At 41.8% G+C, this 22,230-nt stretch overlaps 1 protein-coding gene across 10 annotated transcripts in view; it reads left to right on the top strand.

Annotated features, from left to right (window-relative positions):
* Nucleotides 1–22,230, top strand: part of LOC106566233 (plasma membrane calcium-transporting ATPase 2) — a 294,986-nt gene that overhangs the window by 171,667 nt on the left and 101,089 nt on the right. For all 10 annotated transcript variants that reach the window (XM_045691977.2, XM_014134115.3, XM_045691982.2 and 7 more), the window contains exon 4: nt 21,248–21,505. In XM_045691977.2, the coding sequence (XP_045547933.1) occupies nt 21,248–21,505 (258 nt within the window). The remainder of the gene's footprint in view (nt 1–21,247; nt 21,506–22,230) is intronic.

Below are 22,230 nucleotides of genomic sequence, written 5' to 3'. Positions count from 1 at the left end.
TTTGACCCTTTGCCTTGATGACAGCTTTGCACACTCTTGGCATTCTCTCAACCAGCTTCACCTGGAATGCTTTTCCAACAATCTTGAAGGAGTCCCCACATATGCTATGCACTTGTTGGCTGCTTTTCCTTCACTCTGCGGTACAACTCATCCCAAACCATCTCAATTGGGTTGAGGTCAGGTGATTGTGGAGGCCAGGTCATCTGATGCTATTAGAATAGTTATACTGGACCACCTGGAGGGTTATTATAATAGATATACTGGACCACCTGGAGGGGAATTATAATAGTTATACTGGACCACCTGGAGGGGTATTATAATAGTTATACTGGACCACCTGGAGGGGTATTATAATAGATATACTGGACCACCTGGAGGGGTATTATAATAGTTATACTGGACCACCTGGAGGGGTATTATAATAGATATACTGGACCACCTGGAGGGGTATTATAATAGATATACTGGACCACCCGGAGGGGTATTATAAATAATAGTTATACTGGACCATCTGGAGGGGTATTATAATAGTTATACTGGACCACCTGGAGGGGTATTATAATAGATATACTGGACCACCTGGAGGGGTTTATAATAGATATACTGGACCACCTGGAGGGGTATTATAATAGATATACTGGACCACCTGGAGGGGTATTATAATAGATATACTGGACCACCTGGAGGGGTATTATAATAGTTATACAGGACCACCTGGAGGGGTATTATAATAGATATACTGGACCACCTGGAGGGGTATTATAATAGTTATACTGGACCACCTGGAGGGGTATTATAATAGATATACTGAACCACCTGGAGGGGTATTATAATAGATATACTGGACCACCTGGAGGGGTATTATAATAGTTATACTGGACCACCTGGAGGGGTATTATAATAGATATACTGAACCACCTGGAGGGGTATTATAATAGATATACTGGACCACCTGGAGGGGTATTATAATAGATATACTGGACCACCCGGAGGGGTATTATAATAGTTATACTGGACCACCTGGAGGGGTATTATAATAGATATACTGGACCACCTGGAGGGGTATTATAATAGTTATACTGGACCATCTGGAGGGGTATTATAATAGATATACTGGACCACCTGGAGGGGTATTATAATAGTTATACTGGACCACCTGGAGGGGTATTATAATAGTTATACTGGACCACCTGGAGGGGTATTATAATAGATATACTGGACCACCTGGAGGGGTATTATAATAGTTATACTGGACCACCTGGAGGGGTATTATAATAGATATACTGGACCACCTGGAGGGGTATTATAATAGTTATACTGGACCATCTGGAGGGGTATTATAATAGATATACTGGACCACCTGGAGGGGTATTATAATAGTTATACTGGACCACCTGGAGGGGTATTATAATAGTTATACTGGACCACCTGGAGGGGTATTATAATAGTTATACTGGACCACCTGGAGGGGTATTATAATAGATATACTGGACCACCTGGAGGGGTATTATAATAGTTATACTGGACCACCTGGAGGGGTATTATAATAGATATACTGGACCACCTGGAGGGGTATTATAATAGATATACTGGACCACCTGGAGGGGTATTATAATAGATATACTGGACCACCTGGAGGGGTATTATAATAGATATACTGGACCACCTGGAGGGGTATTATAATAGTTATACTGGACCACCTGGAGGGGTATTATAATAGATATACTGGACCACCTGGAGGGGTATTATAATAGATATACTGGACCACCTGGAGGGGTATTATAATAGTTATACTGGACCACCTGGAGGGGTATTATAATAGATATACTGGACCATCTGGAGGGGTATTATAATAGATATACTGGACCACCTGGAGGGGTATTATAATAGATATACTGGAACACCTGGAGGGGTATTATAATAGTTATACTGGACCACCTGGAGGGGTATTATAATAGATATACTGGACCACCTGGAGGGGTATTATAATAGTTATACTGGACCACCTGGAGGGGTATTATAATAGTTATACTGGACCACCTGGAGGGGTATTATAATAGATATACTGGACCACCTGGAGGGGTATTATAATAGATATACTGGACCACCTGGAGGGGTATTATAATAGATATACTGGACCACCTGGAGGGGTATTATAATAGTTATACTGGACCACCTGGAGTGGTATTATAATAGTTATACTGGACCACCTGGAGTGGTATTATAATAGTTATACTGGACCACCTGGAGGGGTATTATAATAGATATACTGGACCACCTGGAGGGGTATTATAATAGATATACTGGACCACCTGGAGGGGTATTATAATAGATATACTGGACCACCTGGAGGGGTATTATAATAGTTATACTGGACCACCTGGAGGGGTATTATAATAGATATACTGGACCACCTGGAGGGGTATTATAATAGTTATACTGGCCCACCTGGAGGGGTATTATAATAGATATACTGGACCACCTGGAGGGGTATTATAATAGATATACTGGACCACCTGGAGGGGTATTATATTAGTTATACTGGACCACCTGGAGGGGTATTATAATAGATATACTGGACCACCTGGAGGGGTATTATAATAGTTATACTGGACCACCTGGAGGAGTATTATAATAGTTATACTGGACCACCTGGAGGGGTATTATAATAGTTATACTGGCCCACCTGGAGGGGTATTATAATAGATATACTGGACCACCTGGAGGGGTATTATAATAGATATACTGGACCACCTGGAGGGGTATTATATTAGTTATACTGGACCACCTGGAGGGGTATTATAATAGATATACTGGACCACCTGGAGGGGTATTATAATAGTTATACTGGACCACCTGGAGGGGTATTATAATAGATATACTGGACCACCTGGAGGGGTATTATAATAGATATACTGGACCACCTGGAGGGGTATTATAATAGATATACTGGACCACCTGGAGGGGTATTATAATAGATATACTGGACCACCTGGAGGGGTATTATAATAGTTATACTGGACCACCTGGAGGGGTATTATAATAGTTGTACTGGACCACCTGGAGGGGTATTATAATAGATATACTGGACCACCTGGAGGGGTATTATAATAGTTATACTGGACCACCTGGAGGGGTATTATAATAGTTATACTGGACCACCTGGAGGGGTATTATAATAGTTATACTGGACCACCTGGAGGGGTATTATAATAGTTATACTGAACCACCTGGAGGGGTATTATAATAGATATACTGGACCACCTGGAGGGGTATTATAATAGTTATACTGAACCACCTGGAGGGGTATTATAATAGATATACTGGACCACCTGGAGGGGTATTATAATAGATATACTGGACCACCTGGAGGGGTATTAGAATATCCCTGCTGGCCAACATTGTACGCTATTCATTTTGCAGGGATAGGACCAGGGAAGCACTAGTTTTTTTTTTCACCTAGGGATGCAGAACGGCCAGGACATGGGCTTCTGGTGAAACACTGGAGCTGTAATGGAAAAACACTAATTGTGTAGGAGCTCATCACTACCGTGTTGTTATACTAGCTAAACATTTTCCCTTAAGACTTGTTAACAGGAGTGACTGTGCATTGTGAGCTTTTTGGAATGAGAGGTGAGATCCGGGGGAGATCCAGGGGTGAGAGAGAATGGTTTCCGAGGGGGAGGGAGGTGAGATCTGAGGGAGATCCAGGGGTGAGAGAGAATGGTTTCCGAGGGGGAGGGAGGTGAGATCTGAGGGGAGGAGAATGATTTCTGAGGGGGAGGGAGGTGAGATCTGAGGGGGGGAGAATAGTTTCTGCGGGGGAGAGAGGTGAGATCTGAGAGGAGAGGAAAGGGGGTTGTAATGAGGTGTTCACCAGAGACATAACCTTTCGGTGATGGCGAAAGTACATCGGCCCTCTATCTGAGCTGGAAAATGTTAATTGAAGACACACAAAGGCTGGCTCACAAATGGCTATGTTGTACACTACTGTTGACCATGGGCCATATGGAATGGGTGCCATTTGGGATGCATACACAGCCATTAAGCCAGCAGGGTTTGGAGTGGCTACAGAAGCTGCAGAGTAAGATGGATACATCATCGTAAGTGTTACACGGCTCCATGATGGCCCTGTTTCGGGGGGTGGCTGCGGTGTTACATCAAATCAAATGTATTTATATAGTCCTTCTTAGATCAGCTGATATTTCAAAGTGTTGTACAGAAACCCAGCCTAAAACCCCCAAACAGCAAGCAATGCAGGTGTAGAAGCACGGTGGCTAGGAAAAACTCCCTAGAAAGGCCAAAACCTAGGAAGAAACCTAGAGAGGAACCAGGCTGTGAGGGGTGACCAATCCTCTTCTGGCTGTGCCGGGTGGAGATTATAACAGAACATGGCCAAGATGTTCAAATGTTCATAAATGACCAGCAGGGTCAAATAATAATAATCACAGTAGTTGTCGAGGGTGCAACAGGTCAGCACCTCAGGAGTAAATGTCAGTTGGCTTTTCATAGCCGATCTTTGAGAGTATCTCTACCGCTCCTGCTGTCTCTAGAGAGTTGAAAACAGCAGGTCTGGGACAGGTAGCACGTCCGGTGAACAGGTCAGGGTACCATAGCCGCAGGCAGAACAGTTGAAACTGGAGCAGCAGCACGGCCAGGTGGGCTGGGGACAGCAAGGAGTCATCATGCCAGGTAGTCCTGAGGCATGGTCCTAGCGCTCAGGTCCTCCGAGAGAGAGAAAGAGAGAGATAGTTAGAGAGAATTAGAGAGAGCATACTTAAATTCACACAGGACACCAGAAAAGAAAGGAGAAATACTCCAGATATAACAGACTGACCCTAGCCCCCCCGACACATAGCTCCATGAAGGCCCTGTTACGGCCTGTGAGAAATGCCAGAAGGCTCATTATTATGTAAATAACTGCGTGTTCCATCTGCAGACAGATAGTCACTGTTCTAGTTGAGTCCAGATTGAACTGCAAGATAGATAGTCACTGTTCTAGTTATGTCCAGATAGAACTGCCAGATAGATAGTCACTGTTCTAGTTGAGTCCAGAATGAACTGCCAGATAGATAGTCACTGTTCTAGTTGAGTCCAGATTGAACTGCAAGATAGATAGTCACTGTTCTAGTTATGTCCAGATAGAACTGCCAGATAGATAGTCACTGTTCTAGTTGAGTCCAGATAGAACTGCCAGATAGATAGTCACTGTTCTAGTTGAGTCCAGATTGAACTGCCAGATAGGTAGTCACTGTTCTAGTTGAGTCCAGATAGAACTGCCAGATAGATAGTCACTGTTCTAGTTGAGTCCAGAATGAACTGCCAGATAGATAGTCACTGTTCTAGTTGAGTCCAGATTGAACTGCCAGATAGGTAGTCACTGTTCTAGTTGAGTTCAGATTGAACTGCCAGATAGATAGTCACTGTTCTAGTTGAGTCCAGATTGAACTGCCAGATAGATAGTCACTGTTCTAGTTGAGTTCAGATTGAACTGCCAGATAGATAGTCACTGTTTTAGTTGAGTCCAGATTGAACTGCCAGATAGATAGTCACTGTTCTAGTTGAGTCCAGATTGAACTGCCAGATAGATAGTCACTGTTCTAGTTGAGTTCAGATTGAACTGCCAGATAGATAGTCACTGTTTTAGTTGAGTCCAGATAGAACTGCCAGATAGATAGTCACTGTTCTAGTTTAGTCCAGATAGAACTACCAGATGTGTGGGCTTTACTTCTCACATTAAAATGTTAAACTGAAATACCATATTAATTTATCTGGCTGGGCCAGATAAAGATAACGCTGTCATATTCTGTAAACTAGCATGTAGAGCCCAGTGAGGACTAATTTAAACAGCATCTGTCTATGAAGGATCTTCACTGAACAAAAATATTAATGCAGCATGTAAAAGGTTGGTCCCATGTTTCATGAGCTGAAATAAAAGATCACAGAAATGTTCCATATGCACAAAAAGCATATTTCTCTAAAAGAAATTGCAAAAATGTGTTTACATCCCTCTTAGTGAGCATTTCTTCTTTGCCAAGATAATCCTTCCCACCTGATAGGTGTGGCATACCAAGAAGCTGATTAAACAGCATGATCATTACACAGGTGCACCTTGTGCTGGGAACAATCAAAAGCCACTCTAAAATGTGCAGTTTTGTTACACAACACTATGCCACAGATGTCTCAAGTTTTGAGGGAGCGTGCAATTGGCATGCCGACTGCAGGAATGTCCACCAGAGCTGTTGCCAGAGAATTGAATGTTCATTTCTCTACCGTAAGCTCCAACATCGTTTTAGAGAATTTGGCAGTATGTCCAAACGGCCTCACAGCTGCAGACCACGTGTAACCACGCCAACCTCCACACCCGGCTTCTTCACCCATAGGATCATCTGATGGGCGTCTGAGAGGGGGGTCTGTGTTATAATAAGGTTGGGTAACAAAATGGAAAATTGTTGTGGAAATCTGTTGCAGCTCAAGTTGTGTACAAAATCCACAATACAATGCTCTCTCTATGGGCTGGCTGGCTAGCTAGCTAGGTAGCTACATACAATAATACCAAAGACAATATCAGCATGTAAAGTAGCTAGTTAGCTTTAAAATCACCTAAACAAACTACACTATCAATTTAGGAGTCTACAATCTCACCATGTATAACCTGCAGATCGATGTGCCTTACAGAGTCTGACATTTGCAACGGCAAATATACTTTTGAGGAGATGGGAAACGTTGCCCATGCTGCGTCAATGGGCCATGCAGTGCATTCTGGGCGATTCTGGGACAAGGAGAGCTCTCCTTCAAGGAGTAAATGGTAGTTTATTGGGCGCAAGCATGAATTTCGTCAACAAGAATTGTCATGACGTTGCCCTCTTTGGGTACAGCGAGCACAGTTGACCCCCCACCCTCTGCACCAGGCCTTTTCTATGCACCATCCCCCGACCTCTATACTTCGACACCAGGCTCTGTGAGAGCGGTCGTAAATTCCTATGAGAAGATTCTCTCCTCATGGCCACAGTATAGAGAACAAAGGAGTCTTCCACCTCACAGAACTGGAGAACCGAACGACATTTATGTTCTGGAGAAGGTATAAAAGATCGGTGAAGAATCCAGTTACGAACTGGTCCGTTTGGTATAATTTTGTGAAACTCATGAGAGACAATAAGGCCACATTACCATAGCGCTGTTTATATAATAGCCACAGTTATGAGACTTACATCTAGTGGTTGTATAAAATGAATGAATAAGGATGAAGCTATTTGGGAGAGGATGGGAGGCTAGGTAATGATGTTAATGTGAGAGAATTGTATTTCTGTTTAAAGTTTCACTAAGTCATTGGCACGCCCCCATGAACAGACAGGACCTGGCGTCATGAGATGCCTTTTTCTGCTCTTCCGAATAAAACCCCCACCTTGGATTTCTATCACCAGACCGAGCTTACCTCAATTACGAGATGGCTAAAGGTTGGAGACCAGCTTACCTCGGTAACGAGAGGGCCAAGGTTTGACCATGCACTCTCCTTTATCTAACCACACTGTCCGATTTCAAAAAGGCTTTACAGCGAAAGCAAAACATTAGATTATGTCAGCAGAGTACCCAGCCAGAAATAATCAGACACCCATTTTTCAAGCTAGCATATAATGTCACAAAAACCCAGAAGACAGCTAAATGTAGCACTAACCTTTGATGATCTTCATCAGATGACACACCTAGGACATTATGTTATACAATACATGCATGTTTTGTTCAATCAAGTTCATATTTATATCAAAAAACAGCTTTTTACATTAGCATGTCACGTTCAGAACTAGCATACCCCCCGCAAACTTCCGGGGAATTTACTAACAATTTACTAAATTACTCACGATAAACGTTCACAAAAAGCATAACAATTATTTTAAGAATTATAGATACAGAACTCCTCTATGCACTCGATATGTCCGATTTTAAAATAGCTTTTTGGTGAAAGCACATTTTGCAATATTCTAAGTACATAGCCCAGCCATCACGGGCTAGCTATTTAGACACCCGGCAAGTTTAGCCTTCACCAAAATCAGATTTACTATTATAAAAGTTTGATTACCTTTTGTTGTCTTCGTCAGAATGCACTCCCAGGACTTCTACTTCAATAACAAATGTTGGTTTGGTCCAAAATAATCCATCGTTATATCCGAATAGCGGCGTTTTGTTCGTGCGTCCCAGACACTATCCGAAATGGTAAATCAGGGTCGCTCGCATGGCGCAACTCGTGACAAAAAAATTGTAAATATTCCATTACCGTACTTCGAAGCATGTCAACCGCTGTTTAAAATCAATTTTTATGCAATTTATCTCGTAAAAAAAGCGATAATATTCCGACCGGGAATCTCCTTTTCGGCAAACAGAGGAAAAATCACAAAGACGGGGGCGGCCAGGGCACGCGCCTAAGCCCACAGTCCCTTGATCGGCCACTTGACAAAGGCGATAATGTGTTTCAGCCTGGGGCTGGGATGACGACATTCTGTTTTTTCCCGGGCTCTGAGAGCCTATGGAAGACGTAGGAAGTGTCACGTTAGAGCAGAGATCCTTTGTAATTGAATGAGATGGCAAAGAAGTTCAAGAAATGGTCAGACAGGCCACTTCCTGTAAAGGAATCTCTCAGGTTTTGACCTGCCATTTGAGTTCTGTTATACTCACAGACACCATTCAAACAGTTTTAGAAACTTTGGAGTGTTTTCTATCCAAAGCCAATAATTATATGCATATTCTAGTTACTGGGCAGGAGTAGTAACCAGATTAAATCGGGTACGTTTTTTTATCCAGCCGTGAAAATACTGCCCCCTAGCCATAACAGGTTAAAACAAGTCAAAATGAGGCTCAGTAGTGTGTGTGGCCTCCACGTGCCTGTATGACCTCCCTACAACACCTGGGCATGCTCCTGATGAGGTGGCGGATGGTCTCCTGAGGGATCTCCTCCCAGACCTGAACTAAAGCATCCGCCAACTCCTGGACAGTCTGTGGTGCAACGTGGCGTTGGTGGATGGAGCGAGACATGATGTCCCAGATGTGCTCAATTGGATTCGGGTCTGGGGAACGGGCGGGCCAGTCCATAGCATCAATGCCTTCCTCTTGCAGGAACTGCTGACACACTCCAGCCACATGAGGTCTAGCATTGTATTGCATTAGGAGGAACCCAGGGCCAACTGCACCAGCATATGGTCTCACAAGGGGTCTAAGGATCTCATCTCGGTACCTAATGGCAGTCAGGCTACCTCTGGCGAGCACATGGAGGGCTGTGCGGCCCCCCAAAGAAATGCCACCCCACACCATGACTGACCCACCGCCAAACCGGTCATGCTGGAGGATGTTGCAGGCAGCAGAACATTCTCCACGGCGTCTCCAGACTCTGTCACGTCTGTCACGTGCTCAGTGTGAACCTGCTTTCATCTGTGAAGAGCACAGGGCGCCAGTGGCGAATTTGCCAATCTTGGTGTTCTCTGGCAAATGCCAAACGTCCTGCACTGTGTTGGGCTGTAAGCACAACCCCCACCTGTGGACGTCAGGCCCTCATACCACCCTCATGGAGTCTGTTTCTGACCGTTTGAGCAGACACATGCACATTTGTGGCCTGCTGGAGGTCATTTTGCAGGGCTCTGGCAGTGCTCCTCCTGCTCCTCCTTGCACAAAGGCGGAGGTAGCGGTCCTGCTGCTGGGTTGTTGCCCTCCTACGGCCTCCTCCACGTCTCCTGATGTACTGGCCTGTCTCCTGGTAGCGCCTCCATGCTCTGGACACTACGCTGACAGACACAGCAAACCTTCTTGCCACAGCTCGCATTGATGTGTCATCCTGGATGAGCTGCACTACCTGAGCCACTTCTGTGGGTTGTAGACTCTGTCTCATGCTACCACTAGAGTGAAAGCACCGCCAGCATTCAAAAGTGACCAAAACATCAGCCAGGAAGCATAGGAACTGAGAAGTGGTCTGTGGTCCCCACCTGCAGAACCACTCCTTTATTGGGGGCGTCTTGCAAATTGCCTATAATTTCCACCTGTTGTCTATTCCATTTGCACAATAGCATGTGAAATGTATTGTCAATCAGTGTTGCTTCCTAAGTGGACAGTTTGATTTCACAGAAGTGTGATTGACTTGGAGTTACATTGTGTTGTTTAAGTGTTCCCTTTATTTTTTTGAGCAGTGTATATTGATTGCAATTGTTCCTGAATTAGTGAGCGTTCATGTGCAAAGGATTAGTATTTCAATTGTTATAATTATCAACTCTGTAGTGTCTTCTCAGCTGACCCACACTCCCCTTTTGTCTAACAAGTCACCATGCCGGTTTAGCCCACTAGGGCACATTCCTCTATCATTTCTTTGTGAAGATATCTACTGTTTGTTATGCATTTCTGTGAATTACTTAGTTAGTAAATAAATGATTTTAAGACAATTGATGTATGGATGACTCATAGTGAAGACTGGGTTCGTGTAGATAACCAACAATTTACGACGTTTGGAATGAGACTGACGAGGTAAATAATAATTCATTAATTCAAAGACTAATTGATCAGATATTAAAATATCTGAAAGTTATATTAGGAAAATTATAACTTTGCAATCTGAATATTTTCCTTGGTGCCCCGACTTCCTAGTTAATTACAGTTACATGTTTAATCAGGCTAATCGCGTAATAATAATTACAGAGAGTTATTTGCCAAATATGTCTTCAGTTTTAATGATGCCAAAGACATGACAGAAGTACAACATTACAAATCTTTTCTGAGATGTGAGATAATTAGCTATCTGCACTATCTGGGACTGCACTTGAAGAAACTTTCAAAGTTCTTGAAATGTTCCGGATTGACTGACCTTCATGTCTTAAAGTAATGATGGACTGTCATTTATCTTTGCTTATATAAGCTGTTATTGCCATAATATGGACTTGGTCTTTTACCAAATAGAGCTGTCTTCTGTATACCACCCCTACCTTGTCACATCACAACACTGACTGGCTCAAACACATTAAGAAGGAAAGAAATTCCACAAATTAACTTTTAACAAGGCACACTTGTTAATTGAAATGCATTCCAGGTGACTACCTCGTGAAGCTGGTTGAGAGAATGCCATGATTGGGCAAAGCTGTCATCAAGGCAAAAGGTGGCTACTTTGTAGAATCTCAAATATAAAACAAATTTAGATTTCTTTAACACTGTTTTGGTTACCACATGATTCCATACAGAATGTGTTATTTCATAGTTTTGATGTCTTGACTATTATTCTACAATGTAGAATATAGTAAAATTAAAGAAAATCCCTGGAATGAGTAGGTTTGTCCAAACTTTTGACTGGTACTGTACGTGAAAACATGAAATGACTGGGAATCGATAGGACATCACTCAGACATGCACAAAAACAATATAACATTCGAAATGAATGAACCTTTCTGCACACGAACATGGTTGCCTACAGCTCAGCTCATGTGTTATAGTGGTGTCCTATTTTAATATTGCAAAAACGAGGACGTACTGGTGAGGACAAGGTTCTAACACCATCTGGATGAAGGATCTACGCATTATGTAAGAACCCGGACATGGAATAGAAACATCTGGACATGGAATAGAAACACCTGGACATGGAATAGAAACACCTGGACATGGAATGGAAACACCTGGACATGGAATAGAAACACCTGGACATGGAATAGAAACACCTGGAAATGGAATAGAAATACCTGGACACAAAATCGGAGCACTTGGACATGGAATAGAAACAGCTGGACATGGAATAGAAACACCTATACATGGAATAGAATCAACTGGACATGGAATAGAAACACCTGGACATGGAATATAAGCATCTAGACATGGAATAGAAACACCTGGACATGGAATAGAAACACCTGGACATGGAATAGAAACACCTGGACATGGAATAGAAACACATGGACATGGAATAGAAACACATGGACATTGAATAGAAACACATGGACATGGAATAGAAACACCTGGACATGTAATAGAAACACATGGACATGGAATAGAAACACATGGACATGGAATAGAAACAACTGGACATGGAATAGAAACACCTGGAAATGGAATATAACTAAAAGACTTCAGCATGGTGTACCTTCAACCCCGGCTCTCACACACCAAATGATTAATGGACTGCTGAATGTATTTTTTTTCTCTTGCTTTATTTGCCCTTGTCCATATTCTTATCTCTGATTAACTACCCAGGAAATGGCTGAAAATAGCCCATATGAATATATGTAGCCTTAGAAATAAGGTTCATGAAATCAATAACTTGTTAGCATCAGATAACATTAATATATTAGTCATTTCTGAGACTCACTTAGATCATTCATTTGATGATACAGCAGTAGCAATACAAGGATATAACATCTATAGAAGAGACAGAAATGTTTATGGGGGAGCTGTTGCTGTATATATTCAGAGCCATATCCCTGTCTTGCTTAGAGAAGATCTTATGTCAAGTGTTATTGAAGTGTTGTGGTTGCAGGTTCACTTGGCACATCTAAAGCCTGTTCTTTTGTGGGTGTTGCTATAGGCCACCAAATGCTAACAGTCAGTATCTAAATAACATGTGTCAAATGCTTGATAGTGTATGTGATGTAGAATGAGAGCTCTACTTTCTTGGGGACCTGGATATTGACTGGTTTTCATGAAGTTGTCCACTCAAGAGGAAGCTTCTCACTGTAACCAGTGCCTGTAATCTGGTTCAGGTTATTAATCAACCTACCAGGGTGTTTACAAACACTACAGGAACAAGATCATCCACATGTATCAATCAATCAAATCAATCAAATGTATTTATAAAGCCCTTTTTACATCAGCAGATGTCACAAAGTGCTGTACAGAAACCCAGCCTAAAACCCCAAACAGCAAGCAATGCAGATGTAGAAGCACGGTGGCTAGGAAAAACTCCCTAGAAAGGCAGGAACCTAGGAAGAAACCTAGAGAGGAACCAGGCTCTGAGGGGTTGCCAGTCCTCTTCTGGCCAGCCCCATTTTTACTAATAATGTAGAACTTTGTTCTAAAGCTGTATCCGTACCCATTGCATGCAGTGATCACAATATACTGGCTATATCCAGGAAAGCCAAAGTTCCAACAGCTGGGCCTAACATAGTGTGTAAGATATCATACAAAAGGTTTTGCTGTGACTCTTATATGGATGATGTTAAAAATATTTGTTGATCTGATGGGATTAATGAGGAGCATCCAGACGCTGCATTTTATGAATTTATGAAATTGATGCTTCCAATTATTGATAAACATGCACCTGTTAAGAATCTGACTGTTAGAACTGTTAAGGCTCCATGGTTTGATGAGGAATTGAAAAACCGTATGGTTGAAAGACATGGGGCAAAAGGAGTGGCTAATAAGTCTGGCTGTACATCTGACTGGCTGACTTACTGCAAATTGAGAAATGATGTGACTAAAACAATAAATAAAAAAAAACTGTATTATGAAGCCAATAGCAATGATATAAAGAATTATGGAAATAATATTTTGGATTACTTTAAATTAAATTATGAGCAGAAAGACAAATTAAACTCCATATTTAATCGAATCAGATGGCTTATTCATCACAAAACCATTTAATGTTGCCAATTATTTTAATGATTATTTCCTTGGCAAAGTGGGGAAACTTAGGCAGGAAATGCCCACGACAAACAGTGAGCCATCGAACTCGCGCATAAAAAAAACAAATAATGAAAGAAAAGCATTTCAAGTTTGAATTTTGTAAAGGTGTAAAAATTATTAGCGATCAATAATGACAAACCTCCTGGCATTGACAACCTAGATGGAAAGCTACTGAGGATGGTAGCTGACTCTATAGCCACTCCTATCTGTCATATCTTTAATCTGAGCCTAGAGGAAAGTCTTTGTCCTCAGACCTGGACGGAAGCCAGAGTCATTCCGATACCCAAAAGTGATAAAGTGGCCTTTACTGGTTCTAACAGCAGACCTATCAGCTTGCTTCCAGCTCTTTGCAAAATGTTGGAAAGAATTGTGTTTGACCAAATACAATGCTATTTCTCTGTAAAAAAATATTACGAAAGACTTTCATAACGCTTATAGAGAAGGGCACTCAACATGTACTGCACTGACACAAATTACTGATGATTGGTTGAAAGACATTGATAATAGGAATACTGTGGGAGCTGTACTGTTAGATTTCAGTGCAGCCTTTGATATTATTGCCCAGAACCTGTTGAAAAAACGTATTTGTTATGGCTTTTCAACCTCTGCCATATTGTGGATTCAGAGCTATCTATCCAATATAACTCAAAGGGTTTTCTTTAATGGAAGCTTCTCTACACCTGCATTGCTTCCTGTTTGGGGTTTTAGGCTGGGTTTCTGTACAGCACATTGTGACATCAGCTGTTTATAAATACATTTGATTGATTTGATTAATGTAAAATATTTAAAGTGTGGTGTACCGCAGGGCAGCTCTCTAGGCCCTCTACTCTTTTCTATTTTTTTACCAATGACCTGCCACTGGCATTAAACTAAATCCATGTCTGCTGATGATTCAACCATATACGCATCAGCAACCACAGCTAATGAAGTCACTGAAACCCTTAACAAAGAGTTGCAGTGTAATTTGGAATGGGTGGCCAGTCATAAACTGGTCCTGAACATCTATAAAACTGAGAATTGTATTTGGTACGAATCATTCCCTAAGTTCTAGACCTCAGCTGAATCTGGAAATGAATGGTGTGGCTGTTGAACAAGTTGAGGAGACTAAATTACTTGGTGTTACCTTAGATTGTAAAATGTCATGGTCAAAACATATAGATTCAATGGTTGTAAATATGGGGAGAGGTCTGTCCATAATAAAAAGATGCTCTGCTTATTTGACACCACACTTCACAAAGCAAGTCTTGCAGGCTCTAGTTTTGTCTAATCTAATCTAATCACGTCTTGCTCTTCATTGTAATCAGAGGGCTGATATAAATACTATGCATGCCAGTCTCTCTTTTCTAAGAGTTGAGGAGAGACTGACTGCATCACTTCTTTATTTTTATAAGAAACATTAATGTGTTGAACACTTCAAATTCTTTGCATAGTCAATTTACACATAGCTCTGAAACACACACTTACCCCACCAGACATGCCACCAGGGGTCTTTTCACAGTCCCCAAATCCAGAACCAATTAAAGAAAGTGTTTAGTTTTATACAGAGCCATTATTGCCTCGAACTCCGTACCATCTCATATTGCTCAAATGTGACCGACCGTCTCAAATCGGTGTTATGGAGCACAATTTCAAATTGTGTTTTTTACATTGGATAAAAGTAGAGACTCAGAGATACAAAAATTGTATATCATACACTAGAGTTGAGTAACAATGGGAAAGTAATTTTGCTTTGAAAGTTGATAAACTAGTAAATTCACTTTTGATAAAACGGTCTTTGAATGTTTTGGTACATACTGGAGAGCTCTCCTTTGTTTACAACCATTCACCATCGTTCACACCCTCTTAAGCTTCAGCCCCACCTGTCTCTTTAAGGGTTGATCTGTTCATTCTGTACTAACTTTCCAGCTACATCCAGACATCTAAGAGAGACAGAACAGCTGAACATTACTCGCCCTAACAGCTGGTTAGGCTGTTATGTTATCCAGAGCGTTGGTGACTGCAATGGTGCTGTCAGATTGTTCGTTCTTAAATTCAGAGCGTTTTGTGTTCAGAGCGCACATTGGATGCTCTGGCCAATGAGTATTGTCGATCCGAACGTTCTGACCTCACAACAACAATCAAACTGGCTAAAATTGACTAGCTTCTTCCTGACACATAATGAGAGAACATCGCACTTTGACAATTTTACTCACTCTAGCAGAGCTGGTAAAGCTGTTTACATATTATCCAGAGCGTTGGTGAATGTAACTGTGCTGCTGGCAACAATTTAGTTACATTTTTTTGCCGACGTTTACTGACACCGGCCATATTCAATGGGTGTTTAGCGTTCATAAAGTCATCAGTTATTCTATTCTCTGGCACTAAGATGAGAGTATTTTGTCAAGACATGTAGCCAGACAGCTAGCTAGGTAAACAATGAATCCCAACGCATGACGTAACGTTAGTTAATGAGCCAGCCAGCTAACGTTAGCTAAAACTTACAGGAGCCTTGCCTGGCAGTTCAGCACCAAGTACAAACAATCTGCATGACTTCTAATGCATGCCAAAGCTGTCTTACATTACATTAGAACATCACAGATTAGTACAGGAGTGTAATCAGGTAGACATTTCAGCTTTAGGCTGTGCCATTGGAGACTCATTCATTCACAGTTCTGTACTACAGTTGTTCTAATGTATCTCCTCATGTGCAACTGATCTTCTATGTTCTTATGAGTCCCCTTGTGGAAAAGCCAGTACCCCCAAGGGTTTATGTATTAAGCTAGCCCGCTAGCCTTAGGCTTATCCATACATCTACACCAGGTTGAGAACCCCTTGTGTAATCTATGTTGCTGTCTGATATGGTTAGGGTAATACTGGTTGCAGTAATGTGTATTCAGTGGGTCAGATGCACGATTAAGTTCTGGGGGAGATGTGCTAGAAAATATACTAATGAGACAAGTGAATTCTCCACCCCTTTAAAAGGAAACTCTCAGCCACTCTCAATCAGCATACCGAATCAAAGTTCCTCACTAGTCATCACATCCCACAGTCTGTCGACAGATGCTACTACCATTTATGTTACGTGCATCTGTCCACGAGAAATTACTTGGTGAATAACTCTAAAAGGTTAGTTAACCTGTTATGGCTAGGGGGCAGTATTTTCACAGCCGGATAAAAAAACGTACCCGATTTAATCAGATTATTAGTCCTGCCCAGAAACTAGAATATGCATATAATTATTAGCTTTGGATAGAAAACACTCCAAAGTTTCTAAAACTGTTTGAATGGTGTCTGTGAGTATAACAGAACTCATTTGGCAGGCCAAAATCTGAGAAGATTCCATGCAGGAAGTGCCCTGTCTGACAATTTCTTGCCCTTCTTGATTATCTCTATCCATTACAGAGGATCTCTGCTGTTACGTGACACTTCCTACGGCTCCCATGGGCTCTCAGAAGGCGGCAAAAAGCTGAATCGTGGCTTTGCAGGCTCTGGCTGAAAAAAAGTAGCGCGTTTGGATAGTGGCTGGTTACAGTACTGTGAGACTCAGGCTCGTGCCCGCGTCGACCCCATGCTTTGTTTTCTTTTGTCTGTTTACCTAAACGCAGATTCCCGGTCGGAATATTATTGCTTTTTTACGAGAAAAATGGCATAAAAATTGATTTTAAACAGCAGTTGACATGCTTCGAAGTACGGTAATGGAATATTTAGAAATCTTTTGTCACGAATTGCGCCATGCTTGTGACCCTTATTTACACTTCGGATAGTGTCTTGAACGCAAGAACAAAATGCCGCTGTTTGAACATAACTATGGATTATTTTGAACCAAACCAACATTTGTTATTGAAGTAGCAGTCCTGTGAGTGCATTCTGACGAAGAACACCAAAGGTAATCAAACTTTTGTAATAGTAAATCGGAGTTTGGTCAGGGCTAAACTTGGTCGGTGTCTAAATGGCTAGCCGTGATGGCTGGGCTATCTACTGAGACTTTTGTAATAGTAATCGGAGTTTGGTCAGGGCTAAACTTGGTCGGTGTCTAAATGGCTAGCCGTGATGGCTGGGCTATCTACTGAGAATACGCAGTTGCGCTTATCCAGATCGACTTACAGTTGGTGAATTCATCTTAAGATAGCTAGGTGGGACAACCACATACAGTATCAGCGGCATAGCAGGTACATTTTTCCTCAATAAAGTAGCTATCAGCAAGATCAGAGAGGTCAAGTACAAGTGTTGGTTCATGGGGGATCATTTAAGATACTGTTTGAAGAGGGTTTCAGACATTTTCTGAAGCTGGGCAGGGACTCTGCTGTCCTAGCATCAGGGGGAAGATGGACAGGGACTCTGCTGTCCTAGCTTCAGGGAGAAGATGGACAGGGTCTCTGCTGTCCTAGCTTCAGGGAGAAGATGGACAGGGTCTCTGCTGTCCTAGCTTCAGGAGGAAGATGGACAGGGACTCTGCTGTCCTAGCTTCAGGAGAAAGATGGACAGGGACTCTGCTGTCCTAGCTTCAGGGGGAAGATGGACAGGGGCTCTGCTGTCCTAGCTTCAGGAGGGCAGATGGACAGGGACTCTGCTGTCCTAGCTTCAGGGGGGCAGATGGACAGGGACTCTGCTGACCTAGCTTCAGGGGGGCAGATGGACAGGGACTCTGCTGTCCTAGCTTCAGGGGGAAGATGGACAGGGACTCTGCCGTCCTAGCTTCAGGGGGAAGATGGACAGGGTCTCTGCTGTCCTAGCTTCAGGAGGAAGCTGGTTCCACCGTTGGGGTTCCAGGACAGAGAGGAGCTTGGACTCGGCTCAATGGGAGTTGTCCTCCCATAGGGGTGGGAGGGTCTAGAGACCAGAGCAGAGTGCTCAGGTGTAAGCATAGCCTGTAGTTAGGGATGGAGGGGCAGTTCCTCTTGCTGCTCCATAGGTAAGCACCATGGTCTTGTAATGGATGCAAGCTTTGACTGGAAGCCAGTGGAGAAGGGTGACAACCAGGTGGGCTGTAGTGTTCTGGATAAGGTGCAAGGGTTTGATGGCACAAGCGGAGAGCCCAGCTAACAGCAAGTTGCAGTAGTATTATAGGTGATGTAGAGACACATTGCATTTGAATTTCATTCATAGGACATTTGAGCAACAATTAATTATACAAACACAAACATCTTTTTTTTACACGCCATATGTTGACAATCTGCACATGTGAGGAATGAACCTGCGATGTTTTATCCTCTGCGCCACCAGGGAATCTCTCTTTCATCGTCTTCTTTCAGTATAAAGTATAGCCAGTATTCCTGTATCCAGTAATCAGGAATTCTACGCTTCCTTTTTAGGCGACTTACACATGACTAACCCAGGGATATACTGATAACTGGGTTATTCACCATCACTTCTGGGTCCATATTTACAAGATATCCAACACTATGAGTGCTGATCTAGGATCACTGTTGCTGTTCAGATCATAAAAAATAAGACAGAGGGGGATCATGTCAAGCGTCTCAAAGAAGGAGTTTTATCGTGTGTGTTTTCAAAAAAAATGGAACAGTACATATTTACATAATGTACTATTTTTTCTCTCACAATTAGTCTAAATTATGCATTTCTCACTGGATTTATGCATCTGGGTGAAATAAAGATATACTCTTTTTTAGTAGAGTATATCTGAGCATCAATTTCACCATTTAAAAACAAAGATGGTTAAAGAATAATGTGGGATTGAAGCTGGAATCTTCAGATTTTTTGCCAGATAATTTACCCTCTGCGATGCCAAGGGATGTGGCTCTCTTTCAGTCTAATATGCTCAATCAGGACACACAATTCCTGAGTTATTGAAAATGTTCCCATTCTCTTCATATCCTGTGTACATGTAAGACTGTATTCAATGAGTTTTCTCTTTGCTATTACAATTTTTTTTATGTACTTAATTGTTACCGAGAAATAATTTGATATTGAGATAAAAATTGCTGCATTGGACCTTTAATCATGTTGTTATCAAAAACATTCTGCAAATGTTTTGGGGATGTTATTATCCTAATGTTAGTTAAAACACTTACTAGAACTTAATGTGAATCTTAGCTAATGTTCTGGGAATGTTTCCCCTCCATTTATTCCCAAAACAAACAGTTGTTTTAATGAATCTGTCTCTGTGGTGCTTGGAATACACACTCCCTAGTGTATTACCCCTTATAGTGTCTTCGCCTACAACCAAATATTACTACTCCCGTTTATTGTGATCTTTTCACTATTGCACATATTTCCATATGCTTACAGCGAGGAAGACAGTGTCCGTATGAGTGAATCTAGGCTCCTACAGAAACAGCTTCATTACCTAAAGACTTTGAGACGTTTACTGTATTCCCTTGTGGGTTTCTGTTTGCTAAACGGCGATGCTGTGCAGAGACAATGCTTTCTGGTTGCTGTGACTTTCCGTTAGTAGTGTAGTAAGTTAGTGTTGTATGTTATTCGTGTTCCCATAGAGTTAGTGCTTTACTGTCCCTCCTGTGTTTAGTAAAACCCAATGCTGTATAGTAGTAATATATCCCAATGTTGTATAGTAGTAATATATCCCAATGTTGTATAGTAGTAATATATCCCAATGTTGTATAGTAGTAATATATCCCAATGCTGTATAGTAGTAATATATCCCAATGTTGTATAGTAGTAATATATCCCAATGTTGTATAGTAGTAATATATCCCAATGTTGTATAGTAGTAATATATCCCAATGTTGTATAGTAGTAATATATCCCAATGTTGTATAGTAGTAATATATCCCAATGTTGTATAGTAGTAATATATCCCAATGTTGTATAGTAGTAATATATCCCAATGTTGTATAGTAGTAATATATCCCAATGTTGTATAGTAGTAATATATCCCAATGTTGTATAGTAGTAATATATCCCAATGTTGTATAGTAGTAATATATCCCAATGTTGTATAGTAGTAATATATCCCAATGTTGTATAGTAGTAATATATCCCAATGTTGTATAGTAGTAATATATCCCAATGTTGTATAGTAGTAATATATCCCAATGTTGTATAGTAGTAATATATCCCAATGCTGTATAGTAGTAATATATCCCAATGTTGTATAGTAGTAATATATCCCAATGTTGTATAGTAGTAATATATCCCAATGCTGTATAGTAGTAATATATCCCAATGTTGTATAGTAGTAATATATCCCAATGTTGTATAGTAGTAATATATCCCAATGTTGTATAGTAGTAATATATCCCAATGCTGTATAGTAGTAATATATCCCAATGTTGTATAGTAGTAATATATCCCAATGCTGTATAGTAGTAATATATCCCAATGCTGTATAGTAGAATGCTGCTGTCCTGCATGTGTGTGTGTGTGTGTGTGTGTGTGTGTGTGTGTGTGTGTGTTTGTGTGTGTGTTCGTGCGCGTGTGCATGTGCGTGCGTGTGCGTGCGTGCTTTCGTGTGTGCGCGTATATGGTAGAACATAATACTAAAAATGCAAAAAGAGCTAATTAGTGTATGTAAGAATAGGAATAATATCATGCAAAGGAAAATGTTGGATACAGAGCATTGAATAGTATTTTGTGTGTGTGTGTGTGTGTGTGTGTGTGTGTGTGTGCCTGCATATCACCTCTAGATAAACCCCTTCTCTTTCTCCTCCAGCCTGTGGGACAGCGGCGGCAGGTGCGGAGGACGAGGGTGAGGCCGAGGCCGGCTGGATAGAGGGAGCAGCCATCTTGCTGTCTGTAGTGTGTGTGGTTCTGGTGACGGCCTTCAACGACTGGAGCAAAGAGAAGCAGTTCAGAGGGCTGCAGAGCCGGATCGAGCAGGAGCAGAAGTTCCAGGTGGTCAGAGGTGCTCAGGTCATCCAGCTCCCTGTTGCTGACATCGTGGTCGGGGACATCGCACAAATCAAGTATGGTACGCGTGATACTCAACTAATTTAAACCGTGACAGTATCCAACAAGCTTTCTCTGCCCATAAGCTTGTTCTGAACATCTCTTAAAAAAACAAAGGTAATTTGGTTCGGTGAGAATAATGATGGAGGGTCCTCTCGAGTGTCTGAATGTTCTTCACCATTCGGCCGTCAGATTTGCCACCAATGCTCCTTATAGGACACATCACTGCACTCTATACTCCTCTGTAACCTAGTCATCTCTGTATACCCGTCGCAAGACCCACTGGTTGATGCTTATTTATAAAACCCTCTTAGGCCTCACTCCCCCCTATCTGAGATATCTACTGCAGCCCTCATCCTCCACATACAACACCCGTTCTGCCAGTCGCATTCTGTTAAAGGTCCCCAAAGCACACACATCCCTGAGTCGCTCCTCTTTTCATTCCGCTGCAGCTAGCGACAAATGAGATGCAAAAATAAATAAAACACTCAAACTGGACGGTTAAACTAATTACATCCACAAGGGGCAAAAATAAGGAGGTCAATGCTGGGAGCCTGGAGTCTATGGTTAAGGCTTCAACATGCTTCAGTTCGGCTGGTGCTAAACTAAACTCGGCTTGGCAGATTGAACAAGTGTGCTCGCATACTTCCTTAACATAAACTTTCGCTTGAAAAATGAGGTTGAGAAAAAAAAAGCATTGTCTCTCATTGAATGACCACAAAGACTTGAATAATACCTACTGTTGAC

Source organism: Salmo salar, chromosome 12 (assembly GCF_965601325.2).
Source record: "Salmo salar chromosome 12, fSalSal1, whole genome shotgun sequence".
Lineage (NCBI taxonomy): Eukaryota > Metazoa > Chordata > Actinopteri > Salmoniformes > Salmonidae > Salmo > Salmo salar.
The sequence above is the reverse complement of the archived record's forward strand: the minus strand, read 5'-3'. Positions and strand labels throughout refer to the sequence as shown.